At 35.4% G+C, this 23,454-nt stretch overlaps 2 protein-coding genes across 3 annotated transcripts; both read right to left on the bottom strand.

The window, feature by feature from the left end:
- Positions 1-1,690: 1,690 nt before the first annotated feature.
- kcna6a (potassium voltage-gated channel, shaker-related, subfamily, member 6 a) lies at positions 1,691-23,206 on the bottom strand. 2 transcript variants are annotated; one of them, XR_008836017.1, is made up of 3 exons: positions 21,499-23,206; positions 19,730-19,814; positions 1,691-1,996 (listed from the first exon to the last, which is right to left on the bottom strand). XR_008836017.1 is itself a non-coding variant. In XM_056451336.1 (2 exons), exon 1 carries the CDS (start codon positions 22,957-22,959, stop codon positions 21,532-21,534), a length of 1,428 nt encoding a protein of 475 aa, XP_056307311.1. In that variant the 5' UTR covers positions 22,960-23,206; the 3' UTR covers positions 18,974-19,814; positions 21,499-21,531. The 2 variants fall into 2 exon arrangements, 1 of the variants encoding a protein (XP_056307311.1); XM_056451336.1 differs by lacking the exon at positions 1,691-1,996 and having other exon boundaries at positions 18,974-19,814.
- Positions 6,904-15,502, bottom strand: kcna1a (potassium voltage-gated channel, shaker-related subfamily, member 1a). Its single transcript, XM_056451335.1, has 2 exons — positions 14,657-15,502; positions 6,904-14,333 (listed from the first exon to the last, which is right to left on the bottom strand). The coding sequence occupies exon 2, from the start codon at positions 14,119-14,121 to the stop codon at positions 12,643-12,645; it is 1,479 nt and encodes a 492-aa protein (XP_056307310.1). The 5' UTR covers positions 14,122-14,333; positions 14,657-15,502; the 3' UTR covers positions 6,904-12,642.
- Positions 23,207-23,454: the final 248 nt, after the last annotated feature.

Here is a 23,454-nt window from a genome sequence, read left to right as displayed (position 1 = left end):
GTTGGAGTACCTGGTGGACTGGGAAGGGTACGGCCCCGAAGAAAGGACATGGGTTCCCAGAGCTGATATTCTCGATCCTAGTCTCATGGTGGAGTTTCATGAGAGCCACCCTGAGTTCCCAGCGCCTAGAGGCAGAGGGAGACCACCACGGCGTCGGAGGTGTCGGCCCTCAGGAGCGGGCCCTGGGGAGGGGGGTACTGTCATGGATTGGTCAGGCTCTCACGACCCCCACTCACGAAGATCACCATCACCTGACTTCTAATGAGCACACAGCTGCATCACATTCACGAGCACCAGATAAAAGCACAGCACTCCAGTCGCTCATTGTCCGGGCTCGTCTCGACGAAAGCGGACAACTGAGCGACCACTCAGCGTAGTCATCCTCAGCTAAAACAAACGATTTACTTACCTGTTCTCTTTGTATTCCTCCTAGTCTTCCTGGTCCTCCCGAATCGTCCTGTCTTCCAGTCCTTCCAAGTCTGTGTCATCCTCTGTCAGCTGTATCTGGTGTGTGCTGTCCATCCTCGTGTATTCCTGTTACCCAGCCACGGAGGAAAAGACCCCAACATCATTCCTGATCCTCCTGGCTATCCTTCATGTGCTCCTTGTTGTCATTTAATAAACACCCTAACGTTTCCTTACCTCTGTCTCCTGTCCGCTTCATAACAAATGTCATGTTTCTGGGCTAAAGTGGACCATGTATGTGCATGTGACATTAACACGAACCAGACTTCATTCACCACAAAGAAACAAACATATTTAGGGGCCATTCACACTGAATGCATTTTCCATTCCTACGTGCTACATTTGTGTTGTATTCTATATATAGGCACACATGATGGATGGACGTGCATGACTGTTATGCTTGCGCCTCAGATCTTTTGATGCACCTTGCAGGTGAGCCATTCTTAAACTATGCATCTTGTGTTTTTAGACACAAAGATGCATTCTGTGTGAATGGTCCTATACACCGTCTGAATAGTTTTTTCCCTACATAGTATAGTATGTGCCATTACCCATATAAAGAAATGTTATCGTGTGTTTAACAGGCTTAATTTCGAATGTCCTGGTTGCCTGTATGCTTACTATGTGTGTGCAATGCAAGTGATTTTATTTCAGCTAAAAGTGATAGGATGCTTCAGGTACTACTTGTTCAGAAGATCTGAAAAGTGCGCTGTGATCTCATAAAAATGGTTGATTTGGAAACTGCGCATTTTGAAAGCCTTTATCTTGTCTAGTTTGTTGGCACAAGGGATAGTTCATTTAGAAATGAAAATTCTATTAATTAATTTATATTGTTGCAATTCTCTGAGATCTTCATTTATATTCAGAACACAAATTCAAATATTTTAGATAAAAATTTGAGATCTCTTTGACCCGTCCATAGACAGCATTGGTTGTGAGACATTCAAAGTGCAGAAAAGGAACCAAAAACATCTAATTTGGGTGGTTCAACAGTAATCGTGATCACACGAAGCTCCAAGAACACTTTTGTACACCTAGAAACTAAACAACTTTGTTTGCCAATTTCTTTCACATCAAATTGGGGTGTGCATTTACTATTTTCTAATAACAATATAGTCAATGTTTTAACAATGTTTTTGGGTCCTTTACTGGACTTTAAGCATTTCAGGACCTTTGCTGTCTATAGATCAGAGAGCTCTTGGATTTCATCTAAAATATCTGAATTTGGATTCCGAAGATGAACGAAAGTCTCAAGGGATTGGAACGAAAAGTAATTAATAACCATGTTTTCATTTCTGATGGTGAACGAACCTTTTTAAGACTAACAGATTCTTACTAACACGTCGAAAATGTTGTTCTTGATTTCAGGGGAACTTTAAAACACTAGTGCATGCTGCAGAATCAGTGTCAGGACACATGTTGTCGGTCAGAGCGCGGCAGGACAGGAGCGAGACACGAGCCACAGGAGCCCGGAGATCTGCCTCAGGAGCTGCACTGGGCCGGTCGCCAGATCACCCCACCCCTGCCCGGCCTGCGGAGAGAGAGAGAGAGACACTGCTGCAGCTCCAGAGGGCAATGCAGAGGAGGAGAGAGCAAGGGTACTCAAACACAGACACTCCTAGATCATGTTTTGAACTCTCGAGGGGGGAAGCAAATGTGCCTGATGTGCGCGCTTATAAAGGAAAGGGCGCTAGATGGATTGAAAGCAGTAGATAGACATCTTGTTGACGATGTAAACTGGCCGTTTTGTTGTCATGTTTGTTCAGTGTGCACTGGATGACTCGGGGCTTTCTCTTACAGCATACAGAAACACACAGAGAGCCTTGCAGAACGGCTTCATGAGCTGGATGCTGCAGTCACCTTGCTTACGGATGTTTTTGATAAGTTTGGACAAGGTGTCCTGTGTTCAGTTGTGCACTGCAGGTTTTTCAGTGACTGGCTTGTCAATTTCTAAAAAGATTTTCACTTAATCAGAAATATTAATTATAACAATATTAGTAATAACATAATATTTGATCAAATGGAGTTAACTACAATATCTAAATGTTGAAGAACATTATTATAACTTGGGTTAGAGATAACTATTTGATCTTGGCAAATGCAGTCAACTTTTGAAAAATAAAAAGATCTAAATCTTCACAATGTTGTGTTGAAATGGTGATATAATGGTTTAATTATCTGTTAGATATTGTCATTAAAATATGGGGACACAGACAGTTAATATGTTTAGAAATCTGATCTATGGCAATATATGCAAAATACATAAAAGACATACAAGTTTATGTTTGGATTTCACATACAGTTGAAGTCAGAATTATTAGCCCCCCTTTGATTTTTTTTTTTTTTTATTTATTTATTTATTCTTTTAATTATTTCCCAAATGATGTTTAACAGAGCAAGGAAATTTTCACAGTATGTTTGATAATATCTTTTCTTCTGGATAAAGTCTTATTTGTTTTATTTCGGCTAGAATAAAAGCAGTTTTGAATTAAAAAAAATGTGTAGGTCAAAATTATTAGCCTATTTAAGCTATATTTTTTTCTGATAGTCTACAGAACAAACCATCGTTATACAATAACTTGCCTAATTATCCTAACCTGCCTAGTTAACCTAATAACCTACTTTAGCCTTTAAATATCACTTTAAGCTGTATAGAAGTGTCTTGAAAAATATCTAGTAAAATATGATTTACTGTCATCATGGCAAAGATAAAAGAAATCAGTTATTAGAAATGAGTTATTAAAACTATTATGTTTAGAAATGTGTTAAAATCTCTCCGTAAATCAGAAATTAGAGAAAAAAATAAACAGGGGGGCTAATAATTCTGACTTCAAATGTACTTCAAAAATGTAAGGCTTTTTCACTAATTCAGAAGTATTAATTGTAACAATAATAGTAATACCATAATATTTGATCAAATGAAGTTAACTATGTTAAAGAACATTATTATAACTTGGGTTAGAGATAACTATTTGATCTTGGCAAATGCAGTCAACCTTTGAAAAATAAAAAGATCTAAATCTTCACAATGTTGTGTTGAAATGGCGATATAATGGTTTAATTATCTGTTAGATATTGTCATTAAAATATGAGGATACAGACATTTAATATGTTTAGAAATCTGATCTATGGCAATATATGCAAATGACATAAAAGACATACAAGTTCATGTTTGGATTTCACATGCTTAAAAAAATCTAAGGCTTTTTCACTAATTCATGAATATTAATTATAACAATAGTAGTAACTACATAATATTTGATCAAATTGGAGTTAATTGCAATATCTGAATGTTGAAGAACATTATTATCACAACTTTTGTTCAAGATAAAATAGTTATCTTGGCAAATGTAGTCAACTGTTTAAAAATAAAATTATCTAAATCCTCAGTAAATAGACAACCCTTACAGGGTATCTGCGGGGTCTTAAAAAGTCTTAATGTCTTAAATTTCAAAAACAACATTTTAAGCCTTAGAAAGTCTTAAATTTGCTGATATGTTGTTTTGTAAGTCATAAATGATTTTAAACAGGTCTTATAAACGAAACAGGCGTTCAATCGCTAACATTCCATCTCAATAAAAGTTTTAACAAAAGATTATTTATTAATGATACTTCTTTAAAAAAACATTTGTTTTTAATGGTTATTTAAAGGTTTTACATGAGCCATTAGAAAAATTCCTTAGCGTTTAGCCTTGTGTAAGTCTGAAATAATTCACAATGGTCATTCATAATGGTCTTAAAAAGGTCTTAAAGTCTTAAATTTGACTTGATGAAACTTATAGAAATCCTGCTCTTACCAGCATGTCTAAAAGTATAATACTATATATTTAATAACTGTATCAAATATAAAATATTTTTGGCATATATGCTGTCAATTTACATTACTAATATAATAAATATAATAATAAATGTTATAAATAATACATTTAATAAATTTTAAATCGTCATGTTGCCAAAATGTCTAAATACTAATGTCTAAATTAGGTCTCAAACACCTAATTTTACCTAATTTCATCACTGTAACAATAACATATAAAAATATAATAATTAATTAAAAAGTTTTACAATATCAATTCAATAACATTGTGTTTCTTGTTAAATATTTGGTTTCTTTAAATACAATTTTAAAAAATGTAAAACAAATGTTTAGTAAATCATACATAACACTGTTGCCAAAGCATATAAATACATTTAACAAAAACAATTTACTTGTCCTGTCATGACATCAATTTTAAATCGTCACTTCAGTTTTTATTTTATTGTAACACAGAAAATCATGCAGCAAATTGTCACACAATATGAGGCAGTGATTTATTTTAGTTAATTATTTTACAATTTTAATATTAATTTTAGACAAATTGTTTATACTGCTGTCCTCTTAATAGATTTACCAGATTCACTGTAGAGATTATGATCAATAAGTCATGACAACATCTGTTTTTCTTGCTTATTAAAGTAAGTTAGGTGTGTTTTAGCTTCATTTGTAAATGCTAAAAGATTTATGTTAAGGCTGGTGTAATCTAATAATTTAAATAATATGGATAAACTATTATGGCAGCAGCTCTTCACCACAGTGTTGTTTTGAGATTGTGATATAATGGTTTAATTATCTGTTAGATATTACTATTAAAAAATATGGGGATACAGACATTTAATGCGCCCTTTCATACACCCAATAAGGGGCAAGACGTGTTTGGCGACATTTGTTGCTATTTTCAGACCGCATAATTTTTACGTTTTGCACCACGTTGTTTAAATAGCAAATCCATTTAAATATTTAAAATGGCAAAAGTGGATTCGGACATGCCCCTAATGCTTTTGCGCCATGCACTTTAGACTTTGCGCCTAGATCGTTAAAATAGATCACAATATGTTTAGATATTTGATATATGGCAATATATGCAAATTACATATCAATTCAGTCACACTTTATTTTAATGGTCTGTTTGTTGAATTAAAGTTACATTGCATCTACATTCCAACAACTTGTCATTAGATTATAAGTAGGCTGTTAGATTGGGGTTTGGGTTAGTGTAAGTTGACATGTACTTGCAAAGTTTCATATAGTAAGTTAAATGTCTGTTAAAGGAGCAACAGATATTAAGCAGACAGTCTACTAATACTCAATTGGACCATCAAAATAAAGCGTTACGATAAATTCATGTTTGGATTAGACATACTTAAAATATGTATAAAATATATTTAAAAATATAGCAAAAATGGCCATTTACATAATTTGATTTCAACCAAATATGTTCATATGTTCAAATTAGAATTATCGTTTGAGCATTGATATCGCAATGTGTGTATCCACAATAGTCACATCGCAGGATTCGATTATTGATTAAATATTAAAACATAAAGATATTATTTTTACATTATTGTATAAAATTGTTTATGCAATGCATGTTATTTTACGTTTGATTGTTATATTTTTGTCATTGAATACTGTTAGACTCCACAGTAAACCATAAAACACTGTTTATTTAACTTTTAATTTTGCTCTGTCATGATTATAATGTATGTTTTATCCTGATGCACTTTATTGAAAAAAGACTTGATCACCCCAGTTGATCTAAAATATTGAAATCTTTTCAAATAGAGCTATTCAAATCATCTAGTTAATTATATTCATATCGCAATATATATCGCAGATATTGTAATATCAGATTTTTCAAATATAGTGCAGCCCTAGTTCAGTTATAATTTTATATGTATGTCTATCAGATTTCTGTACACTGAATAAAAATATTCATTGGATTTACTAAATGTATTTAAGGTACCTGGTTACAAGCAATTTATATGGGCTGAATTTAAACCAACAAAGTTGAACATTATTAAATTGAATTTGTTTAAATTCAGACAATATAAATTGTTTATAGACCAGTTACACTGACGAAGTAAATCCAACGAATCATTTTTTAATTCTCATTCTCATTCATGCATTTTTCTCAAAGTTCATTTTATATATTAAAAATGCATGTGTTGGTCACACTTTACAATAAAGTTCATTAGTTAATGTTAATTAATGCATTTACTAACATGAACAAACAATGAACAATACTACAGTACTTGTTCATGTTAGTTAATGTTAGTTAATGAAAATACAGTCGTTCATTTTTAGTTCATGTTAACTCACGGTGCATTAACTAATGTTAACAAGGATGGACTTGGATGTTAATAATGCATTAGTAAATGTCCAATTATGATTAATAGATGCTGTACAGGTGTTGTTCATGATTTGTTCCTGTTAATAAACGCATTAACTAATGAACCTTATTGTAAAGTGTTACCCATGTTTTTTTCACATATGCTTGTTAAAAAGTAATGGGATATAAAACTGTAGCATGTTCAGGACAAGAGTAATTTCCTTAAGTTATCAAAAATCTAAAAAAGTACCACAGACTCCAGAAAAAACAGTGACATACACCCAACAGCTGATCATTAAAAATTTATTGATTTGGATGTATGATCAAATCATATTTGACATAAGAAACAAAAGAACCCTTGCATAGATCACAGACCATGCCTTTGTCAATGTACAACAAAATGAACATAATTTAGCATAACAAAGGTACAAAAAGTAGAGAAACATGTTAAATACATGGAACAAACATTAACATCATTGAACAGAAATGTGTAGCTGAAATGGCCAGTACGTAATGACTGTATGGACTCTAGTTTGGGTTTCCTGCTCTCTTTTTTTTTGGCAGAATTAAACGTGTCAATGAATTCATGTCATTATATAATCCATGTATCATTCAACATCCTGAAAGAGAATCTCAAATAAAGCCGACATAAATAAATCAATCAATCAAATCTGATCGGTGGATTAAATAACGTTTAGGGAATGAAAATAACAGCTAATAAATAATGAAGATGGCTTCAGGAACGAATGACAGCAAGGGCTTAAAAAAATGATGCAACCAGAATATAGTTGATCCTCAGTTTTGAAAGGCTAAGCTCATGCAGTCTTCCATACACCATGCAGATTTTTGCAATTGCTAGGTTGCTGTTGACTTTTGGTTCGGTATGGCGGTATGGAGTTGAGGTTATTACAAAAAAAGTACAATGTACAGTACATTTTCGATGCTAATGCCGTTTATTTGATTTATTTCATGATATCGATAATACAAGCTATAATCTTCCTATATATTGTAATGGCTTGTCTTAAGGACTCGTTTGTGAGTCTACTGTAGTTTTATCAAGGGCATGGGTTGTTTAAAGCACAGTTAACTATAGTGCCACATGGACGCAACATGGTAATATAGCTAGACGAGGCCACGCAGGTGAAGAAAATAAGTATGTCTGCAACATCATCCAAAAAGGCCACAACCTGGGAGCACTATTAGCGTTCCTTGTTTTTCAACAGCAAGCTTCACATCTGGTAACTCAGTAGTAGTTATGTCACTCGTTTAGTTTTCGTCTTTTCCTTCTACAGTGTATGTTATTTTGAAGCCCTGCATTTGACATGCGGAAAATATATTGTGGCCACAGGTTTTGTCACAAATCACAGTTTGCTAATTTCTTCATTTGTTTTAGTTCACTCATGGCAAAAAACGACAAAAATAATTACAATAAATTAAGATTTTGATCTGTTGTTGAAATTAATTGGTTTTTGCAAATTTTTAAGTTATTCGCTCATTTCACTTAAATCCAACGCAATTCGTAACTTTTTCATTTATTGGCTATTTTTCATTAGTTTGTACGTTCTCATTTGTACATTTTTAGTACGATTTGCTCATCCCCCAATGAGGGACAGAGTTAGCTGTGGTGTTTGGAGACACACCCGATTCCTTTTTGAAAAATTGTAAGATTTTAAACGAATGAATTTGTTTAAATTAGCCGCTTTTCTGACAAATGCGTAAAATCAACACAATCTCAGGGCAATTTGTAACTTTTTGATTTAGTGGCTAATTCGTATGAATTCCAACGATGTGATACGTACAATTTATTACGATTTGCTCAATCACTCTTTTTTTTTTTGGTAAATCCAATCACGATTTTCTGATTTGATGAATCATTTTAGTTGTCATGCCTCAAATTCATAATTTATTCTTTCATTTTAGTAAATCAAAGTCGTTATTTGCTAATTCTTTCAGTTATTGTAAAATCGTAGCCAGAAATGAATAATTCAATAATATACATTTCAGAAATGTTGTCTCTCTAAATTGAAGCCATGATTCACAAGTTAATTCACTTGTTTTAGTTAAATCAAGTGCAAAATTTGGAATTTAATCCCATAATTTATTCATTTATTCCCTCATTTTAGTTAACCTTGGCCACATTGAACTAATTTATTCTCTACACTACAAGGTAACAAATATTGCAACATGGCTATTATTTACTAAATGAGGGAACAAACAATTATTCATTGCACACAGGGGAACAAATCAGTAAACATGCTTGGGTATTAGTTAATTTGTGGCCACAATATACATGTTCCCCTACATGTCAAGTACAGGGCTCCATATGTCATTTCTTATCCTTTCTTAAAATAAAGTTTGATATCAGCTTCTTGTTAGCAAATTCTGAGCGATGCAAATATATACATAGAAAAACAAGTGAAAAATATGTAGTATGTTATGGATTTACACTTTTACAGACTCGACTAATAACCTCCTAAGCCATAATTTATTTAAATATTTTATATATAAACAGTCCTCACCTCAAATCAGAGGCATATAGATTGAACATAATCTGCTTCAGTAAGGGGGAAAGCAAAATTTGTCTTATGTTCTGTTGTTTTTTTACTATAGCAACGTAAAGTACATGAAATGAATTTTGCCAACTAACACTTTATCGTTGATGTACATTATGTCTCCCTTTACATTTATAATCTCTATTCTTATCAAAAGTTTGCCACAGCCCTTGGTTGATATTAAAATAAGCATTCTGGACAGTCCTGTAACTTCCTCCCTATTGCTATGATTTATGGTGTAGTTATTAAATATAAGATTATGCATAGCACCATAGGGTTTGATCACTACTCACACGCTTGGTACAAACACTCGTCCTTATTTTAGAATTAATCAATTCACCATATTAAAACACAGGTTGCATGAGTTGTTTTGTTTTATAAGCCCAATTTGTCTCTAAAAGCAATGCTATGAATTACAAACAAAAAGCTTTAATAAACCCCTGAATAGTTCTTTCTGACACTGAGCTGTGGCAGAGGTGACTAAACCCATGTTAGCATTATAGGAAACTGCCCAAGGTAAAATACTGCTGTTTGCCTGTGATTACAATCACACCTCATGGATCAATAAAGGTCATGTGATCAGGAAACTTGTTTACGAGCTGGTCTGGCAGACTTGCTTGTGTTTGGTAAATGAAAATAGCCTCAAACAAACTCATTTAATGAGGGACATTCTGAAGCATTTTTAATTATCATGGAGAAAGGAAAGCTTTAGCCATATACACTGGAACGGCCTACACAAGATTTCACTTTCAATCAAAAGTAGTTTTTGGTGGGTGCAGGGTTCATAATTTGGACTTTTAACATCAAGTAGACTTGTTTTAGAGGACATATTTTAAAATGACAAGATTTTTGTCAATTTTTAGCTTTTCAAATGGATAGTCTAGTTAAGGTATGCCTTAACTTGCACCAAGAAGGTCTACTGTCCTGCAGAGTTTAACTCCAACCATAATTAAAATCACTAAAAGATTCAATAGGAACCATCTAAAATAATCCAACATTTCACACTTGGTGTGCATTTGCACTCTTGTGCACTAACAGTGACCATTAAGTCCCAGAGACTGGGAAAGGATGTCCCATTCATCGTCTTAGCTTTCAGGAGGGGCTGGCTTTGCCCCTTTTTCTGCTGCTATGTGCCCATGATGCACATATCTGCCAAGCCAACCTTAGATGAGCTCTATCCAACACCCAAAGCAGCATGGATGTGTGTATTCAGAGGCAGAGATGTCCAATCCTGTTCCTAGAATGCCACTGTCCTGCATATTTTAGCGTCTGTCTTAATTAACCACACATGATTTTGCTAAACAAGGTCTTGCTAGGCATATTAGAAACTTCTAGACACTGTTGAAGCAAGTTGAAGCTAAACTTTGCAGAAAAGTGGTCAGCCTTCCAGAACCAAGTTTGGACACCCCCAGGATTGGGATTTTGCATTGGACCTCCAGGAGCAGGACTGGACACCCATATTCTAGTTTATACCCTGTGGTATAGGAAAGCCTGTGCTATTGTTTCTTCCCAGGTCTCTCTATTTTTTAAAAAAGACTGTGAAACAACCAAGTAGATGTTGATTGTGCTTAGCAAGGGAGCGTTACAGATCCAAGGGGTCAGGGGTTGTCGCATTGTTGCGTTTGTTATAAGTGCTTGGAAAAAAAGGCTAATTCTGGGGTACTCTAAGTGTATTATTTCTGGCGCATCATCACACTTCATAGGCTGTTATGTACTCTCATGTTCTGCTCTGCAGTGAGCTGTGCGGCGACCTCACTGAGGTAGACTTTTTAATTATGGCACAACATAATCAAAACTACAATGAAAGGCAGATCCAAAACTCTGAAAGGTCCTGTCATGCGAAAATCATATATCTGATTTCATATTCAAGCTCAGCTGTCGTATGAAAACACATAAAGTTTCGGGTTTGTGCCTGACAACCATGTGTCACGATTAAAACAACACCAACATCAACAACAAAAAAAATCGTCAAAAAAATGAAAAGCACTCTGTATACACTGTAATGACCAGCCTCTACATACATTATGACAGTTCTAGAGCAGATATTGTTCCCTTGCCCTGCCTAAAACTCCAGTTACTCAGAGGCACTTTCACCTGTCCGGTTGCTGAGAGGGTCAAAGGCACTAGCAACTAATGTGAGTAATTCTGCCATGTTCTCTTTTGCATCCTGCTAAGATAAATTAAGCAATTCTTGATATCCTAAATTTGATCGCAAAATGGAAGCGTGAAGTATAATTGCCCATAGTTTTCTTTTTTTTGTGTTTTGTTTTTTTTATCTCTCTCTCAAGAGAGAGAATGCCCATGCACTGCACTATTTAAGTTATATAATTTTTTTAACAGGTGCGCTTAGTATGAGTATATGCATTTGATAGTATCTTGATAGTTCTTTTTCTGTGTCCTCGACTACTTTTTAGATTGAAAAGTTTGCATCCCAGCGTTGGGGCTTGCATATATATTTTGTCACATTTCAGAAAATATCAAGGAATCGATGTCCCTAGTTTCCCTGATTGTAACAATGACACCCTTATGAGGTATCTCAATTGCAACAAGCTGTATTATACCGATGTCATGCATTAAATATACTAGGATACACAGTACCTTAGTTGATTAGGCCATAATGCAGGTTCTTCTGACATGCTATGATATCATTAAGATTCTGTTTCCCGTAAGGTTAAACATTCAGTCTTTAAATACACCTAAATGATAAGCATCTCAAATCATGACACACTAGTGCACTTTTCATGGCGACCAATGAGAGGAGGTCGATGTAGAGGGGAGCTGATGGAGCTGAACGCAAAAAATTCAAAAGCAAAACAGGAATGGATTTCCTATCTTCATGAGGTAATGTCCGACGCATGCCAATATCAAAATGAGGATAATCTAAACATGCTAACTATGAGGCTCCTCCTTCGGCATTGTGCTGTCTTTTATCTAAAGGGCATGGCATTTAATCACTTGGTGATATCTAAATTACAGCATCTGCTGGAAAATAGCAGCAATGCGGATGTCCATGAGGCGATGACCTTGGCCTCCGTAGCATCCCAGCAGAAGATAAGTCTTGTTCATATAAGGTGCTTTGCTGGTCAGTTGGGGAAGACCACCTACGGATGAGGCGTCCACCGAACACTGCACTTGGTCTTTTATGCACTTTCCCAGATGCAGTGTGCAGCTTGCGGAAATGTAGTCTGCAGTCCATGCGTGATGTTTTAGTAATCCCGCCATCGAGAGTCCTTCAATGCCCATGGACGCTAGCTAGATGCTTGAGGAGGCTTTTTTTCTCATTCATCCTCTTTGGAAATGTATATACTGAATCGTCTGCCTCATTTGTTGCAGTTATGTTCTATATGTTTTGGTGTAGTATTTTTCTTTCATCTGCATTGTAGAGTTATTCGCATTGCAAGGGCTCACGAGAGGAGGTAAAGTAAGCATTCATATGTGACTTCAGTCAGTACGTGACTGACTTTTCTACTGTGCCTCTAGACATCGGTTAGCAGCTTACTTTTGTTCACACAGTTCTGATTGGGGATAGTGCAGTTGCCAGTTCTGAGGTTGGCCTCTCTGAAATTGTCAATGCTGTTGTTTATGTCTCCATCTATCTCCATGTACTCAGACTTGCTGACGGTCGAGGAGCTGCGGCGACTGGAGTTTGAATCGGAGGCAATGTTCGGGTTGCTCACGTTCAGGAGTTGGGCCTGCTCCTCTCCTTCGGTTTCTCTATGGTAGAAATAGTTGAAGTTGGACACAATGACTGGCACGGGGAGGGCAATGGTCAGCACACCAGCGATGGCGCACAAGGAACCCACAATCTTGCCCCCTATGGTCACTGGGACCATGTCCCCGTAGCCTACGGTAGTCATCGACACAACTGCCCACCAGAATGCGTCTGGGATGCTGCTGAAGTAGGACTCCTTTTCCTCTGCTTCTGCAAAATACACAGCACTGGAGAACAATATAACGCCAATGAAGAGGAAGAAAATAAGCAATCCGAGCTCTCGCATACTGGCTTTGAGGGTCTGCCCTAAAATCTGAAGGCCTTTGGAGTGCCTGGACAGCTTGAAGATCCTGAACACCCTGACCAGACGGATCACCCTGAGGATGGCCAGTGATGTTGCCTGCTCGCCCTTTCCCTCTTTTCCGTCTTGTTCCTCTGCTAACTCTGTGCCCAGCGTGATGAAGTAGGGGATAATAGCCACAATGTCAATGGTGTTCATCATGTTCTTAAAGAAGGCCGCTTTGCTTGGGCATGCAAAGAAGCGCACTATCAATTCAAATGAAAACCAGATAATGCAGAGGGTCTCAATGATGAAGAATGGATCGGCCAGAATGCTTGGTTTGTAGTAGTAGGTGGTGTTGCCTATAGTCTTTATATGCCCCTCAGGGTCCTCTTTCAGTTCAGGTAAAGTCTCCAAACAGAAAATGACGATGGAAATTAAAATGACCATAACAGACACAATAGCAATTCCTCTGGCTGGCCCTGAGCTCTCGGGGTGCTCAAACAGAAGCCAGATTTGTCGCTGAAACTCTTTCTCTGGTAAAGGTCGCTCCTCCTCACGGATAAAGCCCTCATCTTCACGAAACTTCTCCATTGCCTCCACCCCAAGTTCATAGAACTTAATTTCTTCTGAGAACATATCCAACGGGACATTCGCCGGCCTTCTCAATCGTCCGCCGGACTGATAATAGTACAGGATGGCATCAAAGCTCGGACGATTTCTGTCAAAGAAGTACTCGTTTCTCAAGGGATCGAAATAACGCATCCGCTTCTTTGGGTTACCTAAGAGAGTCTCTGGAAACTGGGCGAGAGTTTTGAGCTGCGTCTCGAAGCGCAGGCCCGCTATATTGATGACCACCCGTTCGCAGCATTCATGATCGTCATGGTCAGGGGGGTATGTGTCCTGCGGATGCCCCGGCACGGCAGAGGTCTCATCCATGTTGTCCCCAGCCACAACTGTCATCCTGCAGGTCAAAGTTGAAGCTCCGCAGGAGTTAATTTAATGAAGTAGACATCCAACTGCCCTCCCAAAGGCGTTGCTTTCCTTCCTTTTCTCCAGTTCTTCAAATCTATCCTGGTACAGGGGATAACTTGATCTTTTCCTCAGCGTGGCCCCACTGCAGTTGTCACTGATTCGACCATCGTTCCTTTCCACTGCATCCACTACGGCTGCCTCTGTCACCGAGTCAGAGAAAAATGGATCGAACAGCGGCGATATTTGCTTGCTCAGCAAGTTCACACTACTTATTTATTTATTTACTCATAATAATATGTATGAATATAAATCAGAGAAGTGAACAGCCTTAAGGGCGCACTTCTGACTCATTATGCTGTTTTAAGCTATATTGAAGACGTGACAGGACAGTATCGCCACATAGTACATGCAGTCTACTTCTCACTACATGCAGCAACATATTAAAGAATAGCTCAATTATATGTTTAAGTGAATAAATCATGAGGAAAACACGGCTTTCACTTCATGCTTATTAAGTGCTCACCTCGTTACTGAAGGAATGCGTCTTCTGCCGGCTGTCTCCTGTCAGCAATGCACCCTCAATTCCCTTTTGCTGCATGAAAAAGGCTTCTTCACATCTTCTCACTTTCAGACCGTTCGGCTGCGGTCCATAAATGTCACATCCATAACGCAAAACGACTCACGACATTCGCAAACGAGCAAATAGCAATAAAATAAATATGGCTTAAATAAGTTGCCTTACGAAGCTGCTTCACATTCAGTTGAAACGTGTGCTAAAAGACTGAAAAGAAAAACATCAAGCCGCAACGTCCTCCCTCCGCTCCTGCTCGTGCGGCGGCACCTTGGTGTAAATGGCTTATACTGCATGAGAAATTGTAATGCTGCAGCTCAGCTCAGGCGGGAGATACATTAAGGGGGCAAAAGCGAACCATACCATTTCCAGACATCACTGCATCAGCAAAATTTCCCTCTTACGAGTAGACAAGATGACGAGCGGTCTGTTTTATCGGGACGCACTGACAGGGGGGGTATGGAAGCGAAAGGCTTCTTAAAGGAGAGATCAATAAGCGGAGAGGGAATAATTCCTTAATCATGCCCAACATATTGTTGCACTGTATTGCACATGGGAGCGAGATGGGGGAGGGGAGGCTTCGACGCAATGCAGACCGCGCGTGGCCACAAGTGCCTGTCCACGCAGTGCGCGAGAGCATTTATGTGCCAACACTGGCGCAGTATCTGATTCGCCGAGTACTAATGTGCACAGAGACTTTAACTGACCACACTCGCCAATAACCACAATAAAAAGACGACTTCTCTCTAGTGCTCTGGAATACTGCGAGTTTTTCATTTTTTTTCAGCCCAAAAGAGTCATGAAGGCGCGCGGCTCATGCGTGTTGTTGGAGAGTGGATCGTGCGGGGGCTGCTCGGCATATTTATAGAATATCGTGGGTGTTTGTACTCGGATGGACGGCGATTTTTGCAGCACTTCGCTTATAGAGCTCTTTCCAGCAATAGCTGATTATGGGCATTTAGTCTTTTTGTACATGCAACCCACAGTTTACCTCAAGAATTAACTGGATTTATTGTAGTACTTGAAATGTTTTAAATTGTGACTCATTTCTGTCATTTTTAGTAGGGGAATCACCTTTTATATTTCACACATTTATGAAAAAAATATTAAAAGATTTTGAGACCTGAAATGACAGGAAAGAGATTTTTTAATAAACGTATTCCTGTGGCTGTACATTTTGCTTAAAAATTTTGATAGAAAACCTTTAAAATATGATTAAGCCATTAATTAATATTTTTCATTGATTATCATAGCTTTTAGAAAGTTGAAAACAGTTAGGCTAATTGTGGTTCATGGCCTTCCTTATTTGTCTTGAACAAAACGTGCCTTTACAAAATAAAATAAAAATAGACAAATAAATAAAAAAATTAACAATTGAAAAAAAAAAAACTAATAAATGTTATACTATTTATTTATTTGAACAGTTGTTAAAATACAGTATTTTGGAAGACAATGTTTAAATAAATAGTAAGTATATTTACTGCTAGAATAAAAGCAGTTTTTATTTTTTTCAATATTGTTAGCCCCTTTAAGCTATATATTTTTTTCTGATAGTCTACAGAACAAACCATCGTTATACAATAACTAGCCTAATTACCTTGACCTGCCTAGTTAACCTAATTAACCTAGTTAAGCCTTTAAATGTCACTTTAAGTTGTTATCATGTTGTACTGTTATCATGGCAAAGATAAAATAAATAATTTATTAGAAATGAGTTATTAAAACTATTATGTTTAGAAATGTGTTGAATTTTTTTTTCTCTCCTTTAAACAGAAACTAGGGGGAAAAATAAACAGGTAGGCTAATAATTCTGACTTTAACTGTGTGTGTGTATATTTATATATGCGTATATATATATATATATATATATATATATATATATATATATATATATATATATATATATATATATATATATATATTACTAATAATAGTATTTAAATAATATTCACATAATCATAAACAATTTCTACTGTTTGACAAACCTTTTCATTTCAAGAATGTCCACCATTTATATATATATATATATATATATATATATATATATATATATATATATATATATATATATATATATATATATATATATATATATATATATATATTCTGGAGACTTACACCCGCAAATATACTACAAAAAAGAAAGGGGAAGTTTAATATTAATAAGCATAACCAAATTTAATAATCATCATTGGTCTACTTATGTGATTTACCATGAAACTGCAATATACTTTCTATTATGACGATGATGTAATAATACTTAATAATATCTACACAAATAAAGTGTAGATGGTGGTGTTTCCTACAACTCACCAGCAGGTGGCGCGCAAACACCATCAAAGTATGTAAAGTTGAAAACAAATGATCTGTCACCAATTTATGTCAGGAAAAAAATAACACAACAAAAGAATTAAGTCAGCGAGGAAAAGATTTAATTAAGGCGAGACACTAGAGCAAAAACGTTTTTTGGGCTATTTGACTTTTTATTAAGCAGTTTTCAGTCTTGTGTGAAGAAAATATCCAAAATACACTTTAAAGGCCTACTATATAAACTGTTTCAGTTAGGTGTACTATATATATCATATACTACTAATATATATATATATATATATATATATATGCACACACACACACTATTTTACAATACACTTTTACAAAAAAATCTGAAACTGTATGCTTTTTTTTTCTTCTTCGCAGTATAATTCAAATTATGGAGTGATACAAAGAAATTCACAAAATCCCCACTTTAAAAATCTAAGATTCTAATATATCAAAAAAAAAACAAAAAAAAAAAACAGAATTCTGAACCTGACATTTTTATACGCATTCTTTAAATGTATGCAATTGAGCACATATTTTATTAAATGCCCTATTTGCATTTTCAAACAATATTTTAAAAAGCTTGGGGTGATTTGCCCTAAAAACATATACACATAAATATGAGTAAATAAGATGAGTTATTTTAACTACAATATGACTTATTAACCAGCAGTTATATATTATATTAACTTATCAATTAAATGTGTAGAGTGTTTGTAAGAGTACTAATTGTGGATCCTCCAAGTTCAAGTTTTCATCCTCAGCAGAATGAGCTCTTAACTGCTAAATATCATGAATAAGAAATGGCCAGGCCTTTTCTCCCTTCACTTTGCCGTTCGATCACTTCCCCTCAGAATAAAGTATAAGCTACATGTACAGTACTTTGGCTGAGCAGAGATCAGTTCAATCAACATAAACGCATGAGCGGTCATTAATCAGAGCTGTCTGAAGTGTTACAGAGTCCACATGATACATAACTGATATTTTCAAGCTTTTTTTCAGATGACAGGTTTATTTTTTAAAAAGTGCACACCCTTTAGGCACCACTTTATTCTGGCATAGTCAATTCTTTGTTTAGACCAGGGGTCACCAATCTCGGTCCTGCAGGGCCGGTGTCCCACCAGGGTTTAGCTCCAATTTGCCTCAAAACACCTGCCTGGGTGTTTCAAATATACCTAGTAAGACCTTGATTAGCTTGTTCAGGTGTGTTTGATTAGGGTTGGAGCTAAAATCTGCAGGACATCGGCCCTTCAGGAACAAGTTTGGTGACCCCTGGTTTAGACAGTTAGTTAGCAAATGACTATTTTAAGGGACTACAGTACTATTTTACATCATCGTCATGTTATATAGGATACATATTCTACAATTATAAAAGAAAAACAGTCAAAATGAAATGTTATGTATCTCTGAGATGATCTACTTTTGATCAACCCACTGTTTAACCCATGACTATACAATAAATAATTATTATTATTTAAATTTTTTTTTTATTATTTAAATTTAAAGTTTTCACCTTTATTGGGATAGGACAGTGGAGATTGTATACAGACAGGAAAGTGTGGGGAGCAGAGATAGGGGAATGTTGCCGCAAGCACCTCAGTGCTATGTGTCGACGCACTAACCACTAGGCTATTGTCGCAGACATAAATTAAAACATTTTAGTAGTAATTAAATATTAAATCATTCATTTTCATTCTGTGATAACAAGCTATATCATTTCACAGAAGAAACATTTGTTTTACAGATTTACAATGACGTTTGATAAATTGATGTATTTTGTTTGCATTATTATACAGTATCTTAGTAAATCAATAAATAAAATCTCCCATAAATCATAGTACCATTTAATTTTACTATTATGTAAAACTAATTAAACAAAATTTAAATAAAATACAAAAAAATGTATATATTATATGAAAAATTAGGAATGAAGGGATTCAAACTAAGATAGATTATGAATGTGATCACATTTATTTATCAAAAATAAGTTAACAATGTAAATCTCATCAACAAGTTAAAAAATCTGTTCACTGAATTGGTCTCATGCTGTCATGTGAACAGTTTAACAAGCCAAAACAAGTTGACAAATATCTAATGTCAGACCATTAAAAAATATCCTGAGGAAAGGCAATATATTAAAAAAGCAGCTCACACAAGGCAGAAATCATTGAGATGTTTTAAGAGCGATATTTCATAATGGCAATGACAGTGATAGTTTAAATAAAACTTAAATAATTTATAAATAATCAGATTACAAATATATTACAATATTTTACAAAAAAATCACAAATCTGCCAGTGAGGATTATAAATATATATAGGCTAACATTGATTGCTGAACCGACAATTATATTTGTTATGTAAACAAATGATAGCTTAATACATTTAAAATGACTAAAAGGCTACATTTGAAAGTTTCTCATCACTTTATGTCTGAAAGTAACTAACATAATGTTGAAAGCTGATTGGTTTACACAGTTTTTTCATTGACTTAAATATCTGATTGGTCAGTCTAATAACGAAACATTTGTCATCATGCTATCAGCCTCCTTCATTGATTAACTTAATTTCGCCAAAATAATCACTGCAAGATATTTACAATATACATAGAAATTTGTAGGTTTTAAAAGTTAACTGGCCAATATGCTTGATTTTTAAGTTCACTTTCAATACTCAACCTACATTTGACTTAAAAAAAAACACTTACAATGGAGACACCTGGTGTTTTCAAAGGTAAAAGTAACTTCTGTCTTCTTTATAGAGAAGAAAATTCTTCAAATTTCTGCTGCATCCTGAAATTAGAAGTAACATCATGGTGGTGACATTGATAATGTATACTCGCAGTAAATGTAACATTTGTGTTGCCAAAAGTTTACATTTCGATTTTTTTGAATAATGGTGTCTCTAGTCTGCAGAGCCTATAGCTGCCACAAGGGGGATACCGCAAAAAACAGTTATTTTAACATTAGATAGATAGATAGATAGATAGATAGATAGATAGATAGATAGATAGATAGATAGATAGATAGATAGATAGATAGATAGATAGATAGATAGATACTTTCAGCAAGTTTCATGTTTTTATGTAAAAAAAAATCATAATAATTATTGGCATATTACACTTTTTATTTCAACATTTAAAACAATTAGTTAGTAAGAATAAATTACTTAATTTCTTCACATATATTTAAATGTTTTTAACATTTTTAATACCGGTTTGTTATTTGAAGAGGTTTAATCAAATTTATTAGGGGTATTGCAATATTATAAATAAAGCAATTTCAGCAGATGACTTGAACAGCCTGTTAAAAATTTGTAATTTTAGATCAGTTGGGATGATTCTGTTTTGGAGAGTATCTCCATGAAATATCATTTTAAAAATTACAAGCAAGTTTAGTGAAACAGAGAAAAGAGGCAAATAAACAATGATTTCTGATTTTCTGGGGAGTCAAACAACATTTAGAAGCAAATTAAATAATCATCCTATAATACTAATAATAATAATAATAATAATAATAATAATAATAATAATAATAATAATAATAATAATAACAACAACAACACTGTATCATTTTGAGTAAAAAATATAATCTACGATTAATCTTTAAGCTACAATCATTTTATTTATTGTGCCCAAATGGCTTGAATTTGCTTCAAATTCTTAGTCAGGTCTTAAAAAGGAGTGCAAATAATAAACTTTCACTCTAAGGTTAAAATATGAAATTACTCCACAATGTTGTTAACTGTTATGTCTGGTCAACTACAATCCTGACTACATTGCACATCCTGGTATGTGATTATTGCGGACTCGCACATTGCGATATTAATGCTGAAATGATATATTGTGCAGCCCCACTTTGAGAACCTTTCAATTTAAAGAAAGTTTTTTGTGGAATGGGAAGATTCCAAGTAGTTTAAAGCTTCTTCATGGAACCACTGGTGCCAATGAAGTAACTTTTATTTTTATTAATGTAAAGGGTTTGGGGACACCCATTTTTTTTGCACAAAAACAAATTAAAATAAGTGCAGCATATCATCATTAATTAAATATAAAACTGTAAAAACAGATAAATATATAAGAATTATTATAACTAACAATTTAAACAATCCATGTAAATAATTTATACAGAATTTTCAAATAAACTGTCACATTGTGAAGAAAATAAACTTCAAACAGATAAAAATAATGTACATTAAATGAATAATTAAAATTTATAAGCAAATAAATGAATAAAACTGTCCTATAATGAGTAGAAAAAAATGTAACAATGTAAATTTAATATTTTCTAAATGATATTTTAGACCATTTATATTATTAATTTTCTACAGGATGAGCTGCGTCTTTATAAATAAGATGATCATTGGGGGTCTGTAGCATTTAAAAGATTGGAAACCCCTTGAGTGCTCATTGACTCTGAACAAGTTCATTCAGTTCTTATCTAGATCTGAAATTAGCAGAAGTAACATAATACTCACATGGAGGCATGTTTTGGTACAGGTGTTTTTTTTTTATACTTCTGTGAGTTTGCCCGTATAGTCCTCTGATGGCCCGAAATTTAATATGCTTGATAAAGTACAGGCATCATCATTTGAATGCTCTGATATCATGAGAGAGGATTTACTGTCATTTTTATTTCTGTCACACTGCATAGGCGTTGGGCGGTCACAGGTTACATGTGTATATTCCACTTGATCCTCCTCGTTGTGCTCTCGGTGATAGAAGTAGTTAAAATTCGACACGATTACTGGTACAGGAAGGGCAATGGTAAGAACTCCAGCTATGGCACACATTGATCCAACAATTTTGCCCCCAATTGTGACTGGGTACATGTCACCGTATCCAACAGTAGTCATTGAAACAACTGCCCACCAGAATGCATCAGGGATACTAGTAAAAGAAGATTCAGGGTCATCCACTTCGGCGAAGTAAACCGCACTGGAGAACAATATAATGCCGATGATGAGGAAAAAAATCAGTAGTCCGAGTTCTCGCATACTTGCTCGTAGGGTCTGACCAAGAATTTGCAGACCCTTGGAGTGTCTTGAGAGTTTAAAAATCCTAAAGACGCGCACCAAGCGGATGACTCTCAGTATGGCGAGAGATGTGGTCTGTTGTTGGTTTGACTCCACCTCACCAAGTTCTAAACCCAGGGTAATGAAATATGGCATAATGGCAACAATGTCAATGGTGTTCATGATGTCCTTGAAGAAGGTGGGTTTGCTTGGGCAAGCAAGAAACCTTATAAACAGCTCAAAGCAAAACCAAACAATACATATAGTCTCCAATAAGAAGAATGGGTCCGTGTACGTGCTCAATCTTTTTACAGAAGTTGTACTGTTTGCTGGAAGGTGATTATTGAACACCCGATCATCTTCTCTAAACTCTGGCAAAGTTTCTATGCAGAAGATTACAATGGATATCACGATGACCATTACTGAAACGATAGCGATAATTCGAGCTGCACCCGAGCTATCGGGATGCTCAAACAACAGCCAGATTTGACGCTTAAACTCACTGGATGGCAAGGGATGTTCGTCTTCTTTCAGCAAACCTTCATCCTCTTGGAAATGTTTGATGACATCATCACCAATCTCGTAAAATTTGATTTCATCTAGGAACATGTCAACTGGCACATTGATGGGTCTTCGAAGCCTTCCACCTGACTGGTAATAATACAGGATCGCATCAAAGCTCGGTCTGTTTCTGTCAAAGAAGAACTCATTCCTCAGTGGGTCAAAGAACCTCATCCTTTTAATGGGGTCTCCTAACAATGTGTTCGGGTACCTCGCAAGCGTTTTAAGTTGCGTTTCGAAGCGCAGACCTGATATGTTGATGGTGACCAGCTCACAGCACTCCTGGTCAGACTGTTCCATTTCACAGATGTCCTGTAAGGGGGCAGCGTAGTCCACACCATCATCCTGGTTCTCTCGGGACATTTTAGCCCCTCGAGAGGAGTGCTGCTTGTGCCTCCTCGACTTGCTACCACTCCACCAGTTTTTAGGATCTGAGAGCTCCAGCCTGGCTAAGATAAAGTCTTATACTAATTTCTAAAACTATACCACCTTCCAAAACGTCTTAAGACTGTATTTAACACTGGTTTATTGGTGCAAAGTAACAGAAGTCATTCTGGCTGCATGGTCAGCCGAGAGCTCAAACAGATATAGTACCAGTCAGACTGCTTAAGACAGCAAAGGGTGGGCTGAGTTTGATTGGCACACCGTAGCAATGTGCCTCTGGTGTTTTGAACTTTAGAGGCACAAAGTTAGAACCTGTAATTTGAAGAAGACTGGACAACAAGATGTTTTTATTCATTGTATTTATTAATGGCATTACAATTCTGTATGTGTACCTAAAATAAATGTAAAAGTCAGTACTTATATTTTGTAAAATACTGAACTTTTATGCTGTTCAGCAAATGAACCATTTAATGA

This window comes from Danio aesculapii, chromosome 25 (genome assembly GCF_903798145.1).
Source record: "Danio aesculapii chromosome 25, fDanAes4.1, whole genome shotgun sequence".
Taxonomy (NCBI): domain Eukaryota; kingdom Metazoa; phylum Chordata; class Actinopteri; order Cypriniformes; family Danionidae; genus Danio; species Danio aesculapii.
The sequence above is the reverse complement of the archived record's forward strand: the minus strand, read 5'-3'. Positions and strand labels throughout refer to the sequence as shown.

Bases quoted from the DNA above. Each gene is read 5' to 3' on its own strand.
- kcna1a (XM_056451335.1), bottom strand. From the start codon at position 14,121: ATGACAGTTGTGGCTGGGGACAACATGGATGAGACCTCTGCCGTGCCG.
- kcna6a (XM_056451336.1), bottom strand. From the start codon at position 22,959: ATGTCCCGAGAGAACCAGGATGATGGTGTGGACTACGCTGCCCCCTTA.